At 40.0% G+C, this 22,040-nt stretch overlaps 1 protein-coding gene across 2 annotated transcripts in view; it reads right to left on the bottom strand.

Annotated features, from left to right (window-relative positions):
- entpd6 (ectonucleoside triphosphate diphosphohydrolase 6) overlaps positions 1-22,040 on the bottom strand; it is a 66,344-nt gene that overhangs the window by 36,488 nt on the left and 7,816 nt on the right. For both annotated transcript variants that reach the window (XM_073051489.1, XM_073051490.1), the window contains exons 2-7: positions 18,899-19,179; positions 17,321-17,397; positions 14,641-14,784; positions 11,908-11,983; positions 8,940-8,975; positions 8,091-8,179 (exon numbers count right to left, since the gene is read on the bottom strand). In XM_073051489.1, the coding sequence (XP_072907590.1) occupies positions 8,091-8,179; positions 8,940-8,975; positions 11,908-11,983; positions 14,641-14,784; positions 17,321-17,397; positions 18,899-19,118 (642 nt within the window). In that variant the 5' untranslated portion in view covers positions 19,119-19,179. The remainder of the gene's footprint in view (positions 1-8,090; positions 8,180-8,939; positions 8,976-11,907; positions 11,984-14,640; positions 14,785-17,320; positions 17,398-18,898; positions 19,180-22,040) is intronic.

Here is a 22,040-nt window from a genome sequence, read left to right as displayed (position 1 = left end):
TTTCTAGCCCCCAACCAACCCAAGACTTTTTAATCTGTTAAAAGGAGACTCATTAATCTATCAGTTCCCACTGTGAAGAACATGATCTGTCTTATTAATTTATCTACTCTGAGGGACATTAAATGAACATGTAATAGCATAATATGGCTTGAACCAGATGGCCCCTAATCAAACCAAAGCGTTCCTTAAAATATACACAGGGAGATTTGCATTTTTGAGTATTATGTGGAGTAAATGGGCAAACTAACTTCAAATCAGAGAGCAACAACAAATGATAATTTGACAATCAACGTCAAACAACAGCCTTTTAACTATGATGACAATCGAGATTTTAAAGGCAGAGTCTTGCGGCAGTTTCTCTGAGTGGAGGAGCGACCAATCAGCAGGAGGCAGTGCATAAAAAGGGCTACCTTTCAGTCAGGTCCATATTCAAGATTTAAAAAGCAGAGCTTTGCAGCAGTTTTCTCAGAGTTGGACATTAACATCAGGGGTGTGTAAAAAGTACAACCTTTTAACCAGGTTGGCGATCAAGATTTTAATTGCAGAGTTTTGGTGCAGTTTCTCTGAGTTAAGCGACCAATCAGCAAGAGGGATTCAATAGAAGGGGCCGATAAAAATAACTCAAGTGTACGTGGAGCGGCCATTCTTTTGAGTGGGCCAGTCTTTGGAGTGGCTTTGGCTCATCAGGCTTAGGTAAGGTACAGTATCCTGTAAACTATTCTCTCTCTTCTTCATTCCTCATCTGTTAGGGCACAGTAATTTAGTGAGAATGGCTCCAGGGTCGGTGTTCTGTCTTGTGGGTGGGATGTGCATCAAGCTCCAGCTCCTCAGAAAATGTATCAAGAAACTAGAGCCACAGCTCGATGACCTTCAACTCATACAGGAAAATGAGGAGCTACAGGGATGTACCGTAGTCGCCCATAAACTGCAGGAGACAGGGTGATTGTGAGAAGGAGTACACCTATGGCCGTTCCCCTCAATAATAATTATACAACTTCTGATAATATTGAGGGGGATGACCTACCAGCAGGGAGCTACAGTTACTGGGTCTCTGGCACTGAGCTGGTGCTGTGACTTAGAAGAGCAGAGAGGTGAAGAGGACTGCAGTGTTGATAGGAGATTCCGTAGTCAGAGGAGCAGAGACGAGGATCTGTGGGTGCGATAAAGACACCCGGATGGCATGTTGTCTCCCTGGTGCCAGGATCAGGGATGTCTCTGATCTAATCCATGGCATCTTAAGGGTGAGAGTGAGCAGCCAGAAGTCTTGGTACATATTGGCACCAATGACATAAATAGAAAAGGTGATGAGATCCTGAAGAGAGATTTTAGGGAGCTTGGTAAAAAACTGAAAAACAGGACCTCCAGGGTGGTAACCTCTGAATTGCTGTCTGTGCCACGTGCCATTGGGGGTAAGAATAGGATGGTTTTGCAGGGGAATGCGTGGCCGAGGAGCTAACTGGTGCAGGGGGAAGAGGTTCAGATTTATGTATCATCTGGATCTTTTCTGGGGAAGGTGTAACCTGTTACACCTGATCCTAAGGGGGTCCAATATCCTTGCGGGCAGGTGGGCTAGAGTTGTTTGGGTGGGTTTAAACTAATTTGGCAAGGGGATGGGAACCAGAGTGATGGTGCTGAAGATGAGGTTTGAGAGAGGCTGATGATAGGGCAAAACTGCAGTCAGCAGGATGAGTTGCAACGTGAAAGGTGAATATAGGACTAAAGGTGTTAAATTTGAATGTGTGCAGTATATGGAATAAGATCAATGAACTTGTAGCACAGTTACAGGTTGACAAGTATGATGTTGTAGGCATTACTGAATCATGGCTGAAAGAAGATTATAGCTGGGAGCTTAATGTCCAAGGATACACATTGTATTGAAAGGACAGGCAGGATGGCAGGTGGAGTGGTGTGGCTCTGGAGGTAAAAAAAAAATAAATTTAGGTCATTAGAAAGAGGTAACATGTTGAATTATTGTGGTTAGAGCTAAGGAACTGCAAAAGTAAAAAGTACATATTGGCACCAATGACATTGATAGACAAGAGGTGAGGAGGCCCTGGAGAGAGATTTTAGAGAGCTAGGTAGAAAGTTGAGAAAGATGATCTCCAGGTTAGTAATCTCTGGATTGCTGTCTGTGCCTTGTATCTGTGAGGGTAAGAATAGGACGATTTGGCAGGTGAATGTGTGGCTTATGAACTGGTACAAGGGGCAGGGGTACAGATTTATGAATCATTGGGATCTCTTCTGGGAAGGTACGACTTGTACAAAAGGGTCGGGCTACACCGAGGAGGTTCAATATCCTTTTGGGCACATAGGCCAGAATTTTTGGGTGGTTTTAAACTGATCTGGCAGAGTGATTGGAACAGCAGTGATAGTGCTGAAGATGAGGTAGTTGGTTTACAAAACGGTGAGAATGTGTAATGATAGGGTAAGATTTTTTCGTTTATGATAGTCGGCTTGAAGCTGAACACAAATATAATTTTAGACTACTTGCATCACATAGGAATTAAGAGAAACAAGAAATTAACTTTCATTGAATATAATCTGTTTAATTGCACAATGGTGCTGACGCTTTGTAATAGATCAACTAAGCTAAAAATGTTCTGTTGATAATTTTCATTTGTACTCAGTGTGCGAGTCTTTTCACTTACATATCTAACAATAATTAGGCAGCATCGATGGATTCCAGCTGCCCTGATACTGTTTCTACATGATTGAATGTCCCGTTTAAACCTTTCACTGTACTCAGATACGAAGCAGTAACACCAAAGCCTCCAAGATACTGATTATTCTTGATGATGTGGTCGGTGCTCTCCTAAATGGACTTGACCGCTGTCCTTTGACGGCAGCAAAGGGTTTTATGGGTGTCATTGCAATAAGGTTTAGTGATCACTTATTGATGGGTCTCAGTTAGATCTGTCCCAATCCTGCACATGCTGATGCCGATTAGCAGAATATGACCGCTCAAAATAGAGCTGCCCTGCCCTTTTGCTCCGGTTGGTGTCGCTGCTGAGGCTGGCTGTGTGCACGCGTCTTGGTGTCGCGTCCCAATTTCCAAAATGGCGGATCGGCTCTCGGGTGAAAACGGGGCAGCTGATTTTGGCAAGTGAACAATTTTATACAAATATATAACCCTGAACTTTGCCTGCATTCTGTAAGTTAGGGCATTTTAAGTCGATTTAGCCAAAAATAGTGTTGGTGTAATGCACCGTTTGTGCTAATTGGAGGTCACAGACAGACAGAGCATGAGAGTTTTAGTAGTATATAGATGTCAGTAATTTGGATGATGGAATTGATGGCTTTGTTGCAAAGTTTGCAGATGATGCAAAGATAGGTAGAGGGGCAGGTAGTTTTCAGGAAGTAGAGAGGCTACAGAAGGACCTAGATTAGGAGAATGGGCAAAGAAATGGCAGATGGAATACAGTGCTGAGAAGTATATGGACATGCACTTCGGTAGAAGTAGTAAAAGGGTTGACTATTTTCTAAATACAGAGAAAATACAAAAATCTTGGGCATCCTTGTGCAGGATTTCCTGAAGCAGCCTTTCGCAACCTTTTAAAATGATTTAATCTACAGCTCATGGTATGTTCGCTTGATCAGCAAGTTGTAGAGATAATAATTCAAAAATAATTGTCAATGCTCTTTTGAGTACAGAATGAATTTTTAGCCAACCTTTCTTGAAAAAAGCAGGTAAAACTTAGCTTACTTTTCTTGAAACTATCTCCTTTCCTTTCCATAAATTTTAAAAACTCATAAGGCAAACATAACAAATTTCAGTTAATAACTGGCTTAAGCCAAAATGGGATTTAATTTTTCTAAAAGTAGGCTGGGTAGATTTAATTTAAAAAAGATTGTAAATTGATTTTAATTAATGTTATTTACAACATGAAAATTTATTGACAATTTTGAATAGAAAGTCGCTAAAAACCAGAAGCCAAAGTAATATGAATAAAAGTATAGCCACACTGGACCATTAGACATGTCTGTAAAACACAGGGGTTAATAAAATATCAAAAAAGAACATAGTAAATAACAAAACGCAAAAACTGTTCTAAAACTTCACAATTTACTTCTAACCTACACAATCCACCTTTTGCAATGTTTACAGTAACAGCAAAGTGGCTGACCAGCAGCTGTATCACGGTGTGTAAAAATTCCTCCTTTGGAACAAAAATTTCTTTCCAATCTTCTACTACACCAGTAGAGTTTATTCGTTCCCATAAGTCAGTTGGCAGAGTATTAGGGGAAGCTGGGGGAGGAAATTTGGGAGGGAGAGGCTGACATCACAGCCCAAGTTGGGCAAGTCCATTCAATATTCTGAAAACACACTTCACGTTCCTCATCAGTCTACTGTCCTCCCCTCTGTACAATAAAGCACTCACCACCAGCCTACCATCCTCCCCTCCATGCAATACAGTGCTCAATTATCAACAGCCTCTCCATCTCACGTCAAAAACTGAGAATGGACTCAACCAAACAAACGCAGTCCTACTGCATATTGCCATACTAGGCTGGGAGACCTCTAACAAGATTGTTAACGGAGCTGCTCGGTCACTGCCCACCATCGTGAGCACTAGCATCACGTGAAGTTCAAAAAATGAAGTTTGTCGCAATCTCTTGCAGAACCCCTAGCGACTTCTCGCGGATCCCCAGTTGGGAAACCCTGACCTAAAGGTTAATTTGCAGGTTGAATCTGTGGTGAGGAAGACAAATGTGATCTTAGCATTCATTTCTACAAACCCCATTTCCAGAAAAGTTGGGATATTTTCCAAAATGCAATAAAAACAAAAATCTGTGATATGTTAATTCACGTGAACCTTTATTTAACTGACAAAAGTACAAAGAAAAGATTTTCAATAGTTTTACTGACCAACTTAATTGTATTTTGTAAATATACACAAATTTAAAATTTGATGGCTGCAACACACTCAACAAAAGTTGGGACAGAGGCATGTTTACCATTGTGTTACATCACCTTTCCTTTTAATAACACTTTTTAATCATTTTGGAACTGAGGATACTAATTGTAGTAGATTTGCAACTGGAAATTTTGTCCATCCTTGCTTGATATAAGACTTCGGCTGCTCAACAGTCCGTGGTCTCCGTTGTCTGATTCTCCTCTTCATGATGCACCATACATTTTCAATAGGAGATAGATCTGGACTGGCAGCAGGCCAGTCAAGCACACGCACTCTGTGTCTACAAAGCCACGCTGTTGTAGCCCGTGCAGAATGTGGTCTGGCATTGTCCTTCTGAAATAAGCATGGATGTCCCGGGAAGCGACGTCGCCTTGATGGCAACATATGTCTCTCTAAAATCCTAATATACGCCTCAGAGTCAATGGTACCTTCACATACATGCAACTCACCCATGCCGTGGGCACTGATGCACCCCCATACCATCACTGATGCTGGCTTTTGCACCTTTTGCTGATAACAATCAGGATGGTCTTTTTAATCTTTGGCACGGAGAACTCGACGCCCGTTTTTTCCGAAAACTAGCTGAAATGTGGACTCATCTGACCACAGCACACGGTTCCACAGTCTTTTGGTCCATCTGAGATGAGCTCGGGCCCAGAAAACTCGCTGGCATTTCTGCATAGAGTTGATGTATGGCTTCCTCCTTGTATAATACAGTTTCGTTGCATTTCTGGATGCAGCGACAGACTGTGTTAAGTGACAATGGTTTTCCGAAGTACTCCCGAGCTCAGGTGGCTATAATTGTCACAGTAGCATGACGGTTTCTTAGGCAGTGCCGCCTGAGGGCTCGAAGATCACGCGCATTCAACAGTGGTTTCCGACCTTGCCCTTTACGCACTGAGATGTCTCTGAATTCTCTGAATCTTTTCACAATATTATATACTGTAGACGCTGAAAGACCTAAATTCTCTGCAATCTTGCATTGGGAAATGTTCCTTTTGAACTGACTAACAATTCTCTCATGAATTTTGGCACAAAGGGGTGAGCCACGACCCATCCTTGCTTGCAAAGAACTGAGCCTTTGATGGATGCTACTTTTATACCCAGTCATGATACCTCACCTGCTACCAATTAGCCTGCTTAATGTGGAGTCTTCCAAACTGGTGTTACTTGAATATTCTGTGCACTTTTCAATCTTATTTTAACTCTGTCCCAACTTTTGCTTAGTGTGTTGCAGCCATCAAATTCTAAATTTGTGTATATTTACAAAATACAATTAAGTTGGTCAGTAAAACTATTGAAAATCTTTTCTTTGTACTTTTGTCAGTTAAATAAGGGTTCACGTGAATTAACATATCACAGATTTTTGTTTTTACTGCATTTTGGAAAATATCCCAACCTTTTTGGAAATGGGGTTTGTAGATGTCTAGAATATAAAAGCAAGGATATTATGTTAAGACTTTATAAAGCACTGGTGAGGCCTCACTTGGAGTATAAGAGCTGTTTTGGGCCCCTTATCTTAGAAAGGATATGCTGAAACTGGAGAGGTTTCAAAAGAGGTTCACAAAAATGATTCCAGGGTTGAACAGCTTGCCATATGAAGAGTGTTTGATGGCTCTGGGCCTGTATTCACTGGAACTCAGAAGAATGAGGGGAAACCTCATTGAAACCTGTCGAATGGTGAAAGTGCATGTGGAGAAAATGTTTCTGTGGTTGGAGGGTCTAAGACCAGAAAACCACAGAATTTCCATTCCTTTGAGAACAGAGATGAGGAGGAATTTCTTTTGTCAGAGGGTGGTGGATTTGTGGAATTCGTTGCCACAGGCAACTGCGGTGGCGAAGTCTTTGTGTATATTTCCAGGCAGAGGTTGATAGAATCTTGATTGGTCAGGGCATTAAGGAATAAGGGGATGGGGGGTGGGAAAGACAGGAGATTGGGTCTCAGAAGAAAATGGATTAGCCATGATGAAATTGCTGAGCAGACTCGATGGGCTACATGGCCTAATTCTGCTCCAATATCTTATGTCTAATGGACAATCAGTTGCCAGGCTGACCTTTGGCCAGTTTTGATGTATCCACACCTGCCACGAAAACGGTATGTGGTTTTATAAATGGGGTGTGTATGGGCTCTGGGAACAGTATGTTGTTTTTATAAAGTGGGTGGGTATGAGCTCTGGGAATAGTATGAAGTTCTATAAAGGGGGATATGTATGGGCTCTGGGAAGAGTATGCAGTTTTTATTAAGGGGAGTGTGTACGAGCTCTGGAAACTGTATGTAATTTTTATAAAGGAGGTGAGTACTGGCTCTGGAAGCAGTATGTAGTTTTTATAAAGGGGATGGTACGGGCTGTGTACAGCATGTAGTTTTTATAAAGGGGTGGTGTTTATCGGCTCTGGCAACAGTGTGTAGTTTTTATAAAAGGGGAACTGTATGGGCTCTGCAAGGGAGGTGTGTATGGACTCTGGAAACAGTATGTAGTTTTTTTTAAAGGGAGATGCCTGGGCTCTGGAAGTGGGTGCTGTGAGCAGTTCTCAACAGCATTTTTACAAACCACTGGTACATTTAATTGCTCAGGCTATACTGTGCGGTGCTAGAGTGCCATATCAAACCTTGAAATAAATGTGATTTGAAGTGGTGTTGAGTTAAATACAGCATAACACTTTTAAAAATAAAATAAATTAGCTTAGCCTCAAAGGGAGCTGAACATTAAGGACTTTTGCACTCCATAGCTTTTAGCAATAATTTATACTGCTCAGCAACAGACACATGTTGGCCTGCCTACAACCCACTGGTCTTCCAGTGTAAGATGTACGAGGTAAATGCTCCTGACTGCTACATTCCAGGGTACATGCTGAGGGGCACACTGAAGCTGCACCACAAATGTTTTTTAGGAAGCAGCACATTTTAGGGATCTATGGCTGTCGCCCTGCAAAGCTTCTAAAACCCAATGAGTGTCACTGAGTTACTGCAAGGGAACATATTGGAGTGCTGGTAAAGTGAACGTATAGAAAGAGACGTCGCAAATGTATTTACACATTATACATGTATACTTCTGGGGGAAGGGGGAGAGAAATTGGATGAAATGAGGTTATGTATGACTAATCACATTCAGGCAGGTCACAACTCCAATCCCCACTCACAAAACAAGTTAGATATTCATATTCAAAACATACCTCACTGTGAGGCAAAAATGTGATTTGCGTAGAACCACCCCCAAGGTCAAGCATTCCAACAGCATCTTGCTTTGAATCTTGCAAGCTGTCTGAAATGAACATACTTCAATTAGTGCTGCAATAATCAAACAAAATTCAAGTCCCCCCAAGAACGTATTTGAAACCAGAGCATGTAGGTTCATTCCTTCCCATAAAGTGCAGGTTTATTGAATGTGCTTGTGGTAGATCAACAACTACCCATACAATTCAGGGGAACATGTATATAAGGAACAAAAGACACCCTGAAGGATCACATTCTGGCTGCTGCTGCGTGAGAAATGCTTGCAGGAACACCAAGGTGTGGTGTTCCTTAAAAAGCAAGTACAGGTGAGGTGGGTAGGGACTTAGACAAAACCACAGAACATTAAAAACAAGGGAGAGGTCTAAGATAGCAGAACACTGGAACAGTTTCAAGAAAATTATTTCATCATCGAATAGGGGAGAAGAAGAAACTCTAACAAAGAATCAAGAAAGTAGCAGTTTATCAAGAAGAGAGGAGTACAACAGAAATTACGCTGTCTAAACAGGGCGTGCTAGGTATACAGTACAAATTTAATACGTACTCCAAACAAGTGACTACTTCTTAGCAACACTCATAGACACAGAGCTGCTGATGTGCCTAAGCTCTTTAATGTTTATACACTTGCCCACGAGACTTTCACATGGATTCAGCCAGGCAAAACACATTTGATGTGTAACTGAACAAAAACACCTTGGCCACATTAAGATTAGAATCTCCTACGATTAATTCACTAACATTAACAGTTCAGGAAAACTCATTTCTGTAGAATTCACAAAGCATCAGCATACCTGTTAAAAAGTTGACAGTAATCCATGCTGAAATACCTGCAATTACAAAGCACTAATTACAGGAAAGTAGGCAAAGAATCAGAAAGCAGGAAGTATTTACTGATGGGAAGACCATCATATTGTGTCTGGTAGTAAAAATAATAAAAATGAAAAGAAGTTACGTTAAAATTCTGCATGTAAAATTTGAGAAATGTTTGAAACGTTCCCGAGTTCTTTGGGCACAGAGCTCGGGAAAAGCGACACAACAGACTTTTAACACCATAAATTAGCGAGTTGTTTTGTTATGTCTCCCCTCTCGCTGTGAAACGGGGACATCTCTTTTTTCCCTTATTAGGGACAGAGAGAGAGCCTGTGGTATGTCGAATGCCAGGTGAATGAGCAGTCTTTGGGGTATTGCAAGTCTGTGTCTTTATTGATGATTTGCTGTACGCTGGAGTGCTCGGTGGAGGGTGCCGATGTGCTTTTTGTTGGTGGGGGGGTGAGAGGTCATTGCTTTGCTGCTGCTAATGCATGGGAGGGGGCAGTTGGGGGAGGACTTTGGGGTTCTAACATTTAACTGTCATTCATTCTTTGGGGCACTCCTCTGTTTTCATGGATGTTTGTGAAGAAAAAGAATTTCAGGATGTATATTGTATACATTTCTCTGACATTAAATGTACCTATTGAAACTACTGAAGTATGATATGCACAGGAGAAAACAACTGAAATTTTATCTCACATCATGGAATCACAGGAAACATAGCTCTTTGAAAAAAACTGTTTATCTGCATACTTTTGTTCCCCTTGGTCCAGATCCTGCAAATTTACCTTTTTTATCCTTCTCCTCTGACCTCTCCCAATAAGAAGACATTTTCACCCAGAGAACTGGTACTCATTGGATTTTATTTTGTTTTGCACACCACACTTTGTAATCTCTAGAGCAGAGGTTCCCCCGTGCTTAATAGTTATTGGTCCATGGCATAAAAAAAGTTGGGAATCATTTCCATAGAGACTTGGGTGTAAAAGTGAGTGCAGCAGTTTCTAAGATACTCAAACCACCCTGTATGGCACCGACAATCATTCCACGGTCAAAGTTAATTAGATCACATTTCTTCCCCATTCTGATGTACTTACAGATACATAGTTATGATTTTACAGGACAGATATGTAAAATTAAGCTGCATGGTACAGGTACGTCTGGAAGCCTACTCAAAACTATATTTGGACAGTAGAATACAGGATCCTACCAGTAACAGGCAAATGTTGGTATTATATTTTCCACATCAATTGATCAATTCTTATCTTTTAATTTTTTAAAATTTATTTTATTTAGAAATTCCGTGGGGAACAGGTCTTTCAATCCCAACGAGCTGCAGCACTCTGTGGGTGACTAATTAATCTACTAACCAGTATGTCTTTGGAATGTGGGAGTAAACCGAACACCCAGAGGTTATGCACATGTTCATGGGGAAGACGTACAAATTCCTCACAGACGGTGCCAAAATTGAAAATCCAATGCTTCAAGCTGTAATAGCATTATGCTATCTGCAATGGCATTGTACCTTGAAATGGTCATTCAGATGGTCAGAGATATAAGGCAGAGAAACAGGCCCTTTCGCCCAGTTCATCCATGCTGACCCAAATGTCTTCCTAAGCTTGTGTTTGGCCCACATCCATCTAAATATTTCCTATCTATATACCTGTCCAAATACCTTCTAAAAATTTGAAATAGTACCCACCCCTACTCTTCCTCTGGCAGCTTATTCTGTATAACCTTCACCCTTGGTGAGAAAAACTTTTCCCTTAGATCTTAGAACATAGAAATCTACAGCACATTACAGGCCCTTCGACCCACAATGTTGTGCCGAACATGTAACCTACTCTAGAAACCGCCTAGAATTCCCCACCGCATAGCTCCCTATACCTATCTAAAATCTTCTTTAAATCTTTCCCCTTTCACCTTAAACCTAGGGCCCCTATTTTTAGACTTCCCCTACGCTAGTAAAAACCCATTCATTTTATACAATTCCCCCCCCCATGATTTTATAAACCTCTAATGTCACCCCTTTTGCTCCATTAAAAAAAAAGTTTCGGCTTATCCAGTCTCTCCTTATAACTCAAGCCTTTAAGTCAGTGGTAACATCCTTATGAATCATTTCTGCATCCTCTCAAGCTTAATCACTTCAAATAGTATGGTGATCAGAAGTGTACATAATATTCCAAATGTGGTCTCATCAATGACTGACCAGCTGTAATATGACATTCCGACTCCTGCACTCAATGCCCCATCTGAAGGCAGATGCCTCCTTCGCCACTTTGTCGAACAATGTACTTGTACCCAGAGCTTTCTCTGTTCTTCAACACTTTCCAGAGCCATGCCATTCACAGAGCAACTTTTGCCTTGATTTAACTTCCCACTTGTCTGAGTTAAATTTCACCTGCCATTCCTTTGCCCATTTTCCCAGTAGATCTAAATTCTATTGTAATTTTAGACAATCTTCTTCATTGTCTACCACACCACAAACTTTGGTGTCATCTGCAAAATTATTAATCATCAGCCTACATTCTGATTCAAATCATTGATAAACAGTATGTGCCTAAGAACAGGGGACTCAACACCAATCACTGCAGTGCACCACTGGTCACAGGCCTTCAATCTGAGAAGTAACCATTCACTACCACCTCTAACTCCTTCCACCAACAATTTTATATCCATTTAGCAAGCCCACCCTGGATCCTATGTGATCTCACTTTATGGACACTTCTACCATGCAGGTCCTTGTCTAAAGCCTTGTGAAAGTTCATGTGAACAATGTCTACTGCAGCTATTTAAGAACCATCCCCAAGTGATCACTGTCCTTTTGCAGGATCTATGTATTCTCCTTGCAACTTGTTCTTCAGTTATCTTTGCATAATCAGAAAATGCATCAGCAGCGCTTAACTAACCAAGTATATGCATGTTAGACATAAATAATAGTTAGTACCCTACCTTCATCTGTCCCATCCATGATACTAACACAATCATTTAACACTCGGAAAGGACTTGATTGAAAGACTTCTTTCACCTGGAAGAAGGAATTCAGAAAAACACAGAATTACTTTATATAATTCTCCGTAACTTCCGCCACCTCCAACGGGATCCCACTACCAAACACATTTTTCCCTCCCCCCCTTTCTGCTTTTCGCAGGGATCACTCCCTAGTCCACTCGTCCCCCCCATCTCTTCCCACCGATCTCCTTCCTGGCACCTATCCTTGTAAACGGAACAAGTGCTACACCTGCCCTTACACTTCCTCCCTCACCACCATTCAGGGCCCCAGACAGTCCTTCCAGGTGAGGCGACACTTCACCTGTGAGTCGGCCGGTGTGGTATACTGTGTCCGGTGCTCTCGGTGTGGCCTTTTATATATTGGCGAGACCCAACGCAGACTGGGAGACTGTTTCGTGGAACACCTACGCTCGGTCCGCCAGAAAAAGCAGGATCTCCCAGTGGCCACACATTTTAATTACACGTCCCATTCCCATTCTGATATGTCTATCCATGGCCTCGAAACGTCGGCCCGAAACGTCGACATCGCTTCTCCCTATAGATGCTGCCTAGCCTGCTGTGTTCCACCAGCATTTTGTGTGTGTTGCTAGAATTACTTTAATTTCATTTTCCAATTGTACGTTAGATCCTAGCTATTTAGCAGACAGTGAATGGCTGCATCCCACATGCTTCAATGAACACACACATTTACAAACTCAGAGTATGGCGTTAGAAGTTAAACCTCTGCATTTCTTCTCAGTAGCCATAAAATGTGACAACGGATTGAGTTCTACTAAATGGAGTCACTAATGCCCATTTTTATATGCACGTGACACAAAAAACAGGATCCATTGAAAAGAGCAAGTCTCGCTTTGTGTGTGAATTTCACTTGGGCCAATAAACAGTAAGGATTAAGCAGGCTTTGGCAAGGAGGTACGGGTAATGTTCTTTTAAAGAAGTAGTTAACTGAAAAAAGACATCAAATAACAATTAATTAAAACAGGGATGCAGGATCAGATGCTGTGAGTGCTGGTGGACCACGTTGTGGTTCTTGGTTCAAGTGTCCAGGAGCTCGGGCTCAAAGTTGATGACCTGGAATCTGACCTACAACCACTGCAATGCACAGGAAGGGGAAGAGCTACCTGGATATTGTGTTTCAGGAGACAAGTCATACACATTAAATTACTCAAATTCTGGTTGTGGCCAGAGACAAGACCATGACTGTGATTGAGGCAGACAGAGGGATTCTAGAGATAATGATAGAGGATCCTCAGCTTGCCCAAACAAGCCTAAGGTTGTTGCTTGTGTGGATGAGCGTGGGGCTGTAGGAAGGATGAGCAACCAAACTGTGACAAATTGGCACAGAGTTAATAAGATCAGAGAATTAAATACGTAGCTCACTAGATTGGTATGGGAGAACTGGGTTTGAATTTGCACCAGTACTGGGGACAGAGGGAACTATTCCAATGGGACTGGCTCCACCTAGACAAAGCTGGGACCAGGGTCCTGGTGAATCGCATAACTAGGGCTGTCTGTGGATAAGGCTTTTAACTTAGTAGGGGGTGGGTTCAACAGTTTGGAAAAGTATGAATAAAGAAATAGAGAAGGAGAGTGAAGGAGAGGTTACTCAAGTCTCCAGAATAAAGAATAAGAAAAATTTTAGAAAGGGAAAAAACTTCAGACTACAAGGAGACAAAATTGAAAAGGTTGGTGTATACAGGCTCAAGGTGTTATATATATGAATGCAAGCAGTATATGAAATAACATAGATGATCTTATAGTGCAGTTAGAAATTAGCAGGAATGATGCTGTGGCTATCACATCGTTGTGTTTCAAAAAAGATCGCAGCTCAGAGCCTCACATCCAAGGATACATACACGTTATATTGAATAGACAGGTAGGTGGGGTGATGCATTAACATCAGATAGCATCCCAGAAGCTATAGCTTTTAATAATCTGTTTGAAAATACATTGATTATACCTACATTCAACATTTTAACTACTTAACTTGGTTTATGCTTATATACACTACATCATTTGTACAGTAAGGCAAAGCACACAATCAGAATAGGCTCTGATGAAAGATCATGACAGTTAACTGTTTTTATCTCCACTAATGCTGCTTGACTTGTTGAGTATTTCCAGCATGTTCTGTTCTTATTTCAAGTCACTGCACCTGTTGAGTGAGAGAGAGAGAGAGAGAGAGCGAGTGGGTTCAGTGAGTCAGTTTCTTACACTCAGTGGATCATTAATCTCTGGAACTCTGTCAAATGGAAGTGGAACCAAAGTCTTTGAATGTTTTACCCCAAAGGTACAAATATACACATTAAAAAGAATGAAGGATTATTGTACAGCCAAGGCTAAAATCAGATCAATCATGATCTTACTTAATGGCGGAAGTTGAATGATCTACTCCTCCCAATTCTTATGCTTATATGTAAAAGGAGTTTCAAGCTAGGAGAGGAAAGAATGCAAGTGATTCATTTGTTATTTAAATAAGCAGGGTTCATAGTTTGGAAATCAAAAAACTATGAAAAAAGAATTAACTGCAGCATTTAAAGATTACAACCTTTGAAAGACTGATTCGAATACTGCATCATTTACTTTTTTTACAATATCCTATAAATAGGCATAATGGGAATTTTCTATATGAACTACTTTATTCAATGCTAATAAATACAATAAGGAGGTTACCTTGTCTAGTAGAAGCTGGGCTTTTACTCCAGGTAAAAGCCGTAACCCAGCTGTGGCTTTTAGTACTAAAGGAGTGCTTGACCAATAGTCATAAGGAATTGATTCTTTGGCAACCTCCAACAGATCTTCAATTCCCTTTGTGCTCTACAATACAAAAGCAAAAACATAGCCGACAGTGATAAACGAGATTTATTGATCAAGGAATGCATTTGTCTAAAAACATTCATGGTACTTAGAAAATTACAAACACACTTTTCCTACTTATTGACTATGCAAATTTAGTAACTTACTCAAGAGAATAATGAGGCTATGTTACTGGATGGATCCATTGTTAAAAAATTAGGAAACTGAGGGCTATTTGGAAGAGGCACAGAAGAGTTGAGGCCTGGGCAGATCAGTCATGATCATACTGAATGCATGGCAGGATTAAGTGATTGCGTGACTTACTTCTGTTCCTATTCTCTTGTACTTAGAGCATGGATCAGCACCTGGAATGTTGCATACACATGGTTGAGGCAAGAGCAAGACTGGCAGTTTAATATTTCAGGGTATAGAAGCTTCCAAAGTGACAGAGTGGAATGCAATAGGGTACAGTAATAGGAAGATTTTAACCTTCCTGATTTGACTGGATTGCATTAGTGCAGCTGACTTATACAGAATTTGTTAACTGCATCCAATGTTTTTAAGATAACAGAGTTCTACTAAAAATAGTACTTGACCTTGCTTACAATGTTATTACTCTGTGTTTTAATCAAGTGTTGGTTGAGGAACAAATGTAGCCTATGAAGATGCTGAAGATGTTCTATAGGTCAGTTGTGGAGAGCGCCCTCTTCTTTGTGGTGGCGTGTTGGGGAGGAAGCATTAAGAAGAGGGACGCCTCACGTCTTAATAAGCTGGTAAGGAAGGCGGGCTCTGTCGTGGGCAAAGTACTGGAGAGTTTAACATCGGTAGCTGAGCGAAGGGCGCTGAGTAGGCTACGGTCAATTATGGAAAACTCTGAACATCCTCTACATAGCACCATCCAGAGACAGAGAAGCAGTTTCAGCGACAGGTTACTATCGATGCAATGCTTCTCAGACAGGATGAAGAGGTCAATACTCCCCAATGCCATTAGGCTTTACAATTCAACCGCCAGGACTTAAGAACTTTTTAAAAGCTATTATTAATGCTTTTTGAGATAGTGATTTAGATGCATATCATATTTTTTTACTGAGTTAAGTATTGTATGTTATTAGTTTTGCTACAACAAGTGTATGGGACATTGGAAAAAAAGTTGAATTTCCCCATGGGGATGAATAAAGTATCTATCTATCTATCTATCTACTTTAGACAGGATGACAAAACCCAAGACAGCGTTTAGAGGATTGTTGGTAAATTGATATCAGAAATGAGGGAGCTATCTAGATAATTTTTGTTACGACAAAATAGCTTAAGAGAGTCCTATTTATGATATTCCACTCAACTGAGTTTCGATCACAAGAAAAACACCTAAGACAATTATTTGCACCATTTATTGTACCGCATACTGCCTCCAACGCCTTCCTCCTTGGGTAGTTGTGGCAGGCAGCAACATGGTACACAAGTCCAGCTCCACTGCTAACAAGCAACTTGATAAAGTGGAAGTGAAAACATGTTCAAACATAGCCTTACTTAGATATACAAAACACCACATAGGAAAACTGGAAGATGAAAGCAACAACAATGACAGTGAAGAAGACAGAGACAGAGAAGATGAAGAAGGTAAAGTTGACGGCAAATAAGATGACCAAGATGAAGAAAACAAATAGCTTTATTTCTGGAGAGGAATTAACAGTCAATGCTTTGGGCCAAGACCAACTGATAAAGGATCTTGGCTTGAAACATCAACTGTTTATTTCTCTCCATACACACTGCCTAATCCGCCAAATTTCTCCAGCATTTTGTGTTTATTACTTTGGATTTCCAGCATCTACAGAATCTCAAGTTTGTGAATATATTTATTTGTCACATATACATCAAAACATTCAGTGAGATGAGTCATTTGCATCAAAACAAATCAGTGTGTATTGTACTGGGCTGCCCACAAGTGTCATAAGAGACCATAGACACAAGAGCAGTCAGCCCATTGAGTCTGTTCCACTACAGTTGATTTATTATTATGAGACAGAGACAGGACTTTTATTATCTCCACAAGGTTCAATGGTTCTAATACTGATCATATTGTTTCTATATTTATTTTTCTAACATTGGTGGTAAAATCAACTTAAAGTTCTCTGTCTAATCACCTTTCGTATTTTCCAATTCAATTTAGTTTTCAGACAGAAACATTAACTTTACAGATAGGTAGATACTTTATTGACCCCCAAAGGAAATTACAGTGTCACAGTAGCATTACAAGTGCACAGATATAAATATTAGAAGAGAAGTAGAAAGAATTAAAAAAAAGTTACCTCAAACAGTCTAACAGAAGGGACTCATCACTTCCCCAGATATAGGTTGACTCATTAGGATAAAAATGACCTCATAAAGCACTCTTTGGGCAGCACTGTTGTCTTAGTCCTCTTAGGACCTTTACCCCTCTCCACAGCTGCTTCTAATTTGCTAAATGTTTACTGTACATTCTGTTTTTAATGTACTGGGTAAATTGCAAACAGCAATATTCCCTATTAAGAAAACATACAAAATTAAGAAGAAAAATTACCAAGTGAGGCTTTTCAGAATATGCTGACAATCCTGGCTTCAAGGCTTTGAAAGTTTCATTTGCAAGTTTAGGAGATTCTGTTGAAAAGAAACAAAATTTAAAAATGACTTAAACTTTCCATATCAATTACAGAGTATTTAGCAATATGTATATCCATTGCTTGTCTTGATAACCAAGTTCAACTAAATAATCTTAGCATAATAGATGAACAATTAAAGCATTGATCAGAGAAAATAAAGTATCAAGTACAAATAAGATATCGAGCTTAAAAATATTTTAAATTCATATTTCTATAATAAAAATTAGAACACCTAAACTGAAAAGAATAAAGTCCAGTTCAAATTAACCCCTTTGCTTGCATTTCACCACTAAATGCATTGTACCGTATAAACTGAAAATAATCCACCTTCATGCTGTTCCTTTCCAGAGATGATCAATGAATGGCCCATATTTATTCAGCATATACATCACAGGAACTAACCTTCAATACCTCTTGCCTGCTGTCTAGCTCTATACCTTAAACTGTCCAGTATAAGACTTCCTCAAATACATTGCCTACACTACTCTCTCAATCCCAAAAGCTGGAAACTTCAATCACAATTTAGCAGAAGCGCTCAACCACAGAATTTAGTACATTGTTTCCATCTTATTCAGTGCTCCTTAGCCATTGAAATTCACTGTTCTTCAACTTAAACTCTGATTTTCTTTTCCTCACTCTGTATTATCTTAGTTCTCGGAACCATAAAATCCTTTGCCACAACTTTGACATCCATTTCAATTGTGTAGTGTACTGATGTAATCCTGTGACTTATGAAAGTCTGACATAATTTGTTTCTTAAGTTTTATACTTTTAGTTCTAAAGTTAAGTTTTGTATATGTTAAAGTACTTATTATTATTAAACACAACAATTTATTTGGTCACATTTAAAGTAGTATAAATTAAAATGTCTGTCTGGTGCTGCTGGGAGATCCTAAGATCACAAAGGGCAGTATATAAATTTTGGTTTGAGATGTTGAGAAATTTCTTTACACAGATTTATATATTATTCCAATTCTTGATCTACCTTGGAGCACTATGAAAGCTTAGTCATTCAGAGAGAGATACATTTTTCAATGGCAAGAGAACTGGAGAATATGGGGATTGGTGGCAAAAGCGAAGGAGGCACAAGATGAGCCACGATCTTATCTAATCGTGGAATGGGCCTTGTGAGACACATGAGGAATCCATGCTCCTATTTGGTCACAGCAAGATACAAAATGAAATTCTCCCCAGATTCTCAAATTCTACCACTTACAGGAGCAATTTTACTGAGGCCAATTAACTTAGCAACCTGCATGTCTTTGGGATGTAGGAGAATCATGCAGAACAAACCTACATTGTCACAGAAATAATCTGCCAACTCCGTAGATGGTTCTCATATTCTTAATAGGAAGTGACAAAACACAAATGATATGCAAATAACAGCATGATTAACAGTTTCTAATCACAACTAACCATTACAGAAGGGATTATGTTATTCAGTGCCTTTAATGTTCATACCATTACTATGTAACAAAATAGCTTAACAAAAGTCCTACCATTTGCCATCTGGGTAAACTTGAAAACATGGATGCGTGTCCCAGTGCTGCCAGCATCAAACATAATTCCATAGAAGGCTTGAGGAACAGGTTGTTCACGTGTGATCTGCACATTAAATCCAAGTCCACTCTGTATTCGTTGCAAAGGTTTCTTCTGATAGATGTACAGGAATAGGAATATGAAAAGGACCAAAACAAATGCAATTTTTGGGACCTTCATGGTTCACGGCAATTAAATACATATTTTATTTGCAGCTGATCCACTCAACTCGAATTGGAACCTGTCAGGAAAGAACAAACAATTAGCTTCATCAAGATACGTGAAGAGATCTGTTTGCTCCTCACACTTAAGCAGAATTGTTCTTTTATCTTTGTACTGGTTTATAGCTGTTGAAGCCAATGCAAACTTTTGGCATAGTTTCACTGACAAGAAAAAAAAAGACAGTAAAGCTTGAATCAAAAAAAAAACAGAAATGGTGGAAATACTCAGCAGATACAGTGGTTTTGTCAAGAGAGGCAAAGTGAGTTAATGTTTCAGGTTGAAGGCCTTTTAATGTTCCAAAGTGCTGGACCACATAAGGGCCATCAGACATAAGTTGTCTGTCTATGATCAATCAAAATTAGGCCTCGAGTTTGTTTGGAAATACCAGCACCAAAACCATCTAGACCTGGTACAAGTTAATTCCTTTCAATGATGACGAGAATTCAGAAAACAAGATAGACAAGTTACATTATTTTGAATTGTGTGGACACAATTGCTTTAAAATTTTTTAAATGTTGAAGTTTAATTATTTTAAATTTGATTTTTAATAATAGTTTAGTAAATTTTAAGCTTGTAAATGTCAAAAACATTCACAAGCATTCAAATCCCTCAGCAGTATTTTCTGACCAAAAGGCAGGAATCAGAGTTTCACCTCAGTAAGTCCATGTGAACACCAGTTTCACATCAAAGGGACTAACTTGGTAGTGCTCATTAACAAGTCAACTGTTAAAGATCAAACTAAGCATAAAATAACTTATTAGCAGAAAGCCACACACCTTCAGTGAGGCTAACACAAGGCAAAAGCAGCAATCTAACGTATAATTTAGCCATTAAAAGATCTAATATTTCTACTTTCTCGGCGAGAGATACTTTCTTGGCCTTTGAGGGATTGCTTTGACCACCTAATCGCTTTTCAGGAGCCATTTTTTCACAGGAACAAAGTAGCGAATGAACAAGCCGCGAGGCAAACAATGCTCGAACAACAAGTGCTGGAAGAGCACTTCTGGGTTTTCTCGATTCACGGTTGGTTGAATTTGCGCATGCAGAACTCACGGATAAGGAGGGCTGACTGTATTGTCTTTCATTACTTACAATCTATAGGGCTTTTAGGGTAGTTTAGCTTTCATTTGATAAAGAATTAGTAGGGGTTTTATTTCCCAACTATCTACACCACAGTGGCGGTAATGCACCTTTAAGTTGGACTGCCAACCACCATTAAAATTCAGAAGAGAAGAGGAGGAGGAGGAGGAGGTTCAGTTGTTGTCAGAATGGGGAGGAAATGTGATCTAAGTGACTTTGACTGTGGAAAAATTGTTGGTGTCAGATGGGGTGGTTTGAGTATCTCAGAAACTGGGATTCAACAGTCTCTAGAGTTTACAGAAAATGGCGCAAAAAACATCTAGTGAGCAGCAGTTCTGTAGGTGAAAACGCCTTGTCAATGAGAGATGTCAGATGAGAATGGCCAGAGTAGTTCAAGTTTTTTGGAATGTGATAATAACTCAGATAACCATGTGTACCAACAGTGGCATGCTGAAAAGTATCTCTGACCACACAACACATCGAACCTTGAATTGGGTGGGCTACAGCAGCAGAAGACCATGAATATACATTCAGTGGCCACTGTATTAGGTACAGAAGGTACCCAATAAAGTGGTCACTGAGTGTATATTGACCAGAATACCAGGGGGAAAAAACCATCAAATCAGATCCAATCTTTGCAGTCTTACAACAGATAGCCCTGAATGAAAATGGGTAATAACAAAAGGAAGCTGTTCAAAGACATCTGTATTCTTTACAAGTGTGAGTGTGTGAGAGCATGATGTTTTGTGGAAACTAAGGCATGGCTACGGTCAAAATAGTGTGCAGATGTACAGTACAATATCCTTGGAAGTGACAATTCCCCTGAGAACATTGTAGGATATTACGACATGGCCAGATCCAGCAGACCAGACAAGATAAAGATGTTAAGGAGGGATAAGCAAACATCCAAAAGGACAATGACTCTTCCCTGAAACTAAGATATGAATGGTTGTTTCGATTAGATTAAATATGGTTCCGATTGGTCACAAGCGCTTGTAAGTCTAAATCATGATTGGGGATTTCTTTTATTTGTATTTTAAAATGAAATGAAGTGTACAAGATTCTCAAACAGTCAATGGGACTGTACTGTTCTCTTTGTGCACTAGTAAATAAAGTTGGATTGGGAAATGGTGCTTTGGTTTCCTCCTACAGTCTAAAGATGTACCGGTTGGTGGGTTAATTGGTCATTGTCAATTCTCCTGTGATTAGGCTAGGATTAAATTGGGGACTGCTGCACTGTGCAGCAAAGGGCTGGAAGGGTCTATTCCGCACTGTATCTTAATACATAAAAGAAATGATTACTGGATGGAAGAGTTCAGTTAATTGACAATGAGTTTTCTTGGAGATTCCACTGAGATGGAAAGCCTTTGTCTCTGCTATATAGGCAACAAAACTGAGCCCTTGTGGCTAATCTGTCCTGAGTCTGTGGTAGTGCACAATTGAGCAAGTAGCAATAACTCTGTTATTGGAACTCAAATTTCTTTCTGTCTAGAATAGTTGAAGTAGGCCATCACATCGGTTGCCAAAGAAGGAAGCAACTGTAAATAGAAGTTTGAGTCCCCCATAAAGGAACCACGTCCTGGCAGAAGAGCCACAGCAGTTGGAGATTTGAGTCCTGATTCAGATACCCATGAGATTGAGCCCTGCCTGTAGATTTGAGTCCCATGAAAAGGACAGGGAAAAAGACCATTGTAGGAAACAACAGGAATTCCTCAGTGCGAATCGGTGTGTGAGGACAACTAAAATGGCAGCGGAGCTCCATCAAAGGATTGTGCCAGACTCCGTCCTACTCCCCAAGGG

Source organism: Hemitrygon akajei, chromosome 7, assembly GCF_048418815.1.
Source record: "Hemitrygon akajei chromosome 7, sHemAka1.3, whole genome shotgun sequence".
Classification (NCBI taxonomy): domain Eukaryota; kingdom Metazoa; phylum Chordata; class Chondrichthyes; order Myliobatiformes; family Dasyatidae; genus Hemitrygon; species Hemitrygon akajei.
Note: the sequence above shows the minus strand (reverse complement) of the source record. Positions and strands in the feature narration are given on the sequence as shown.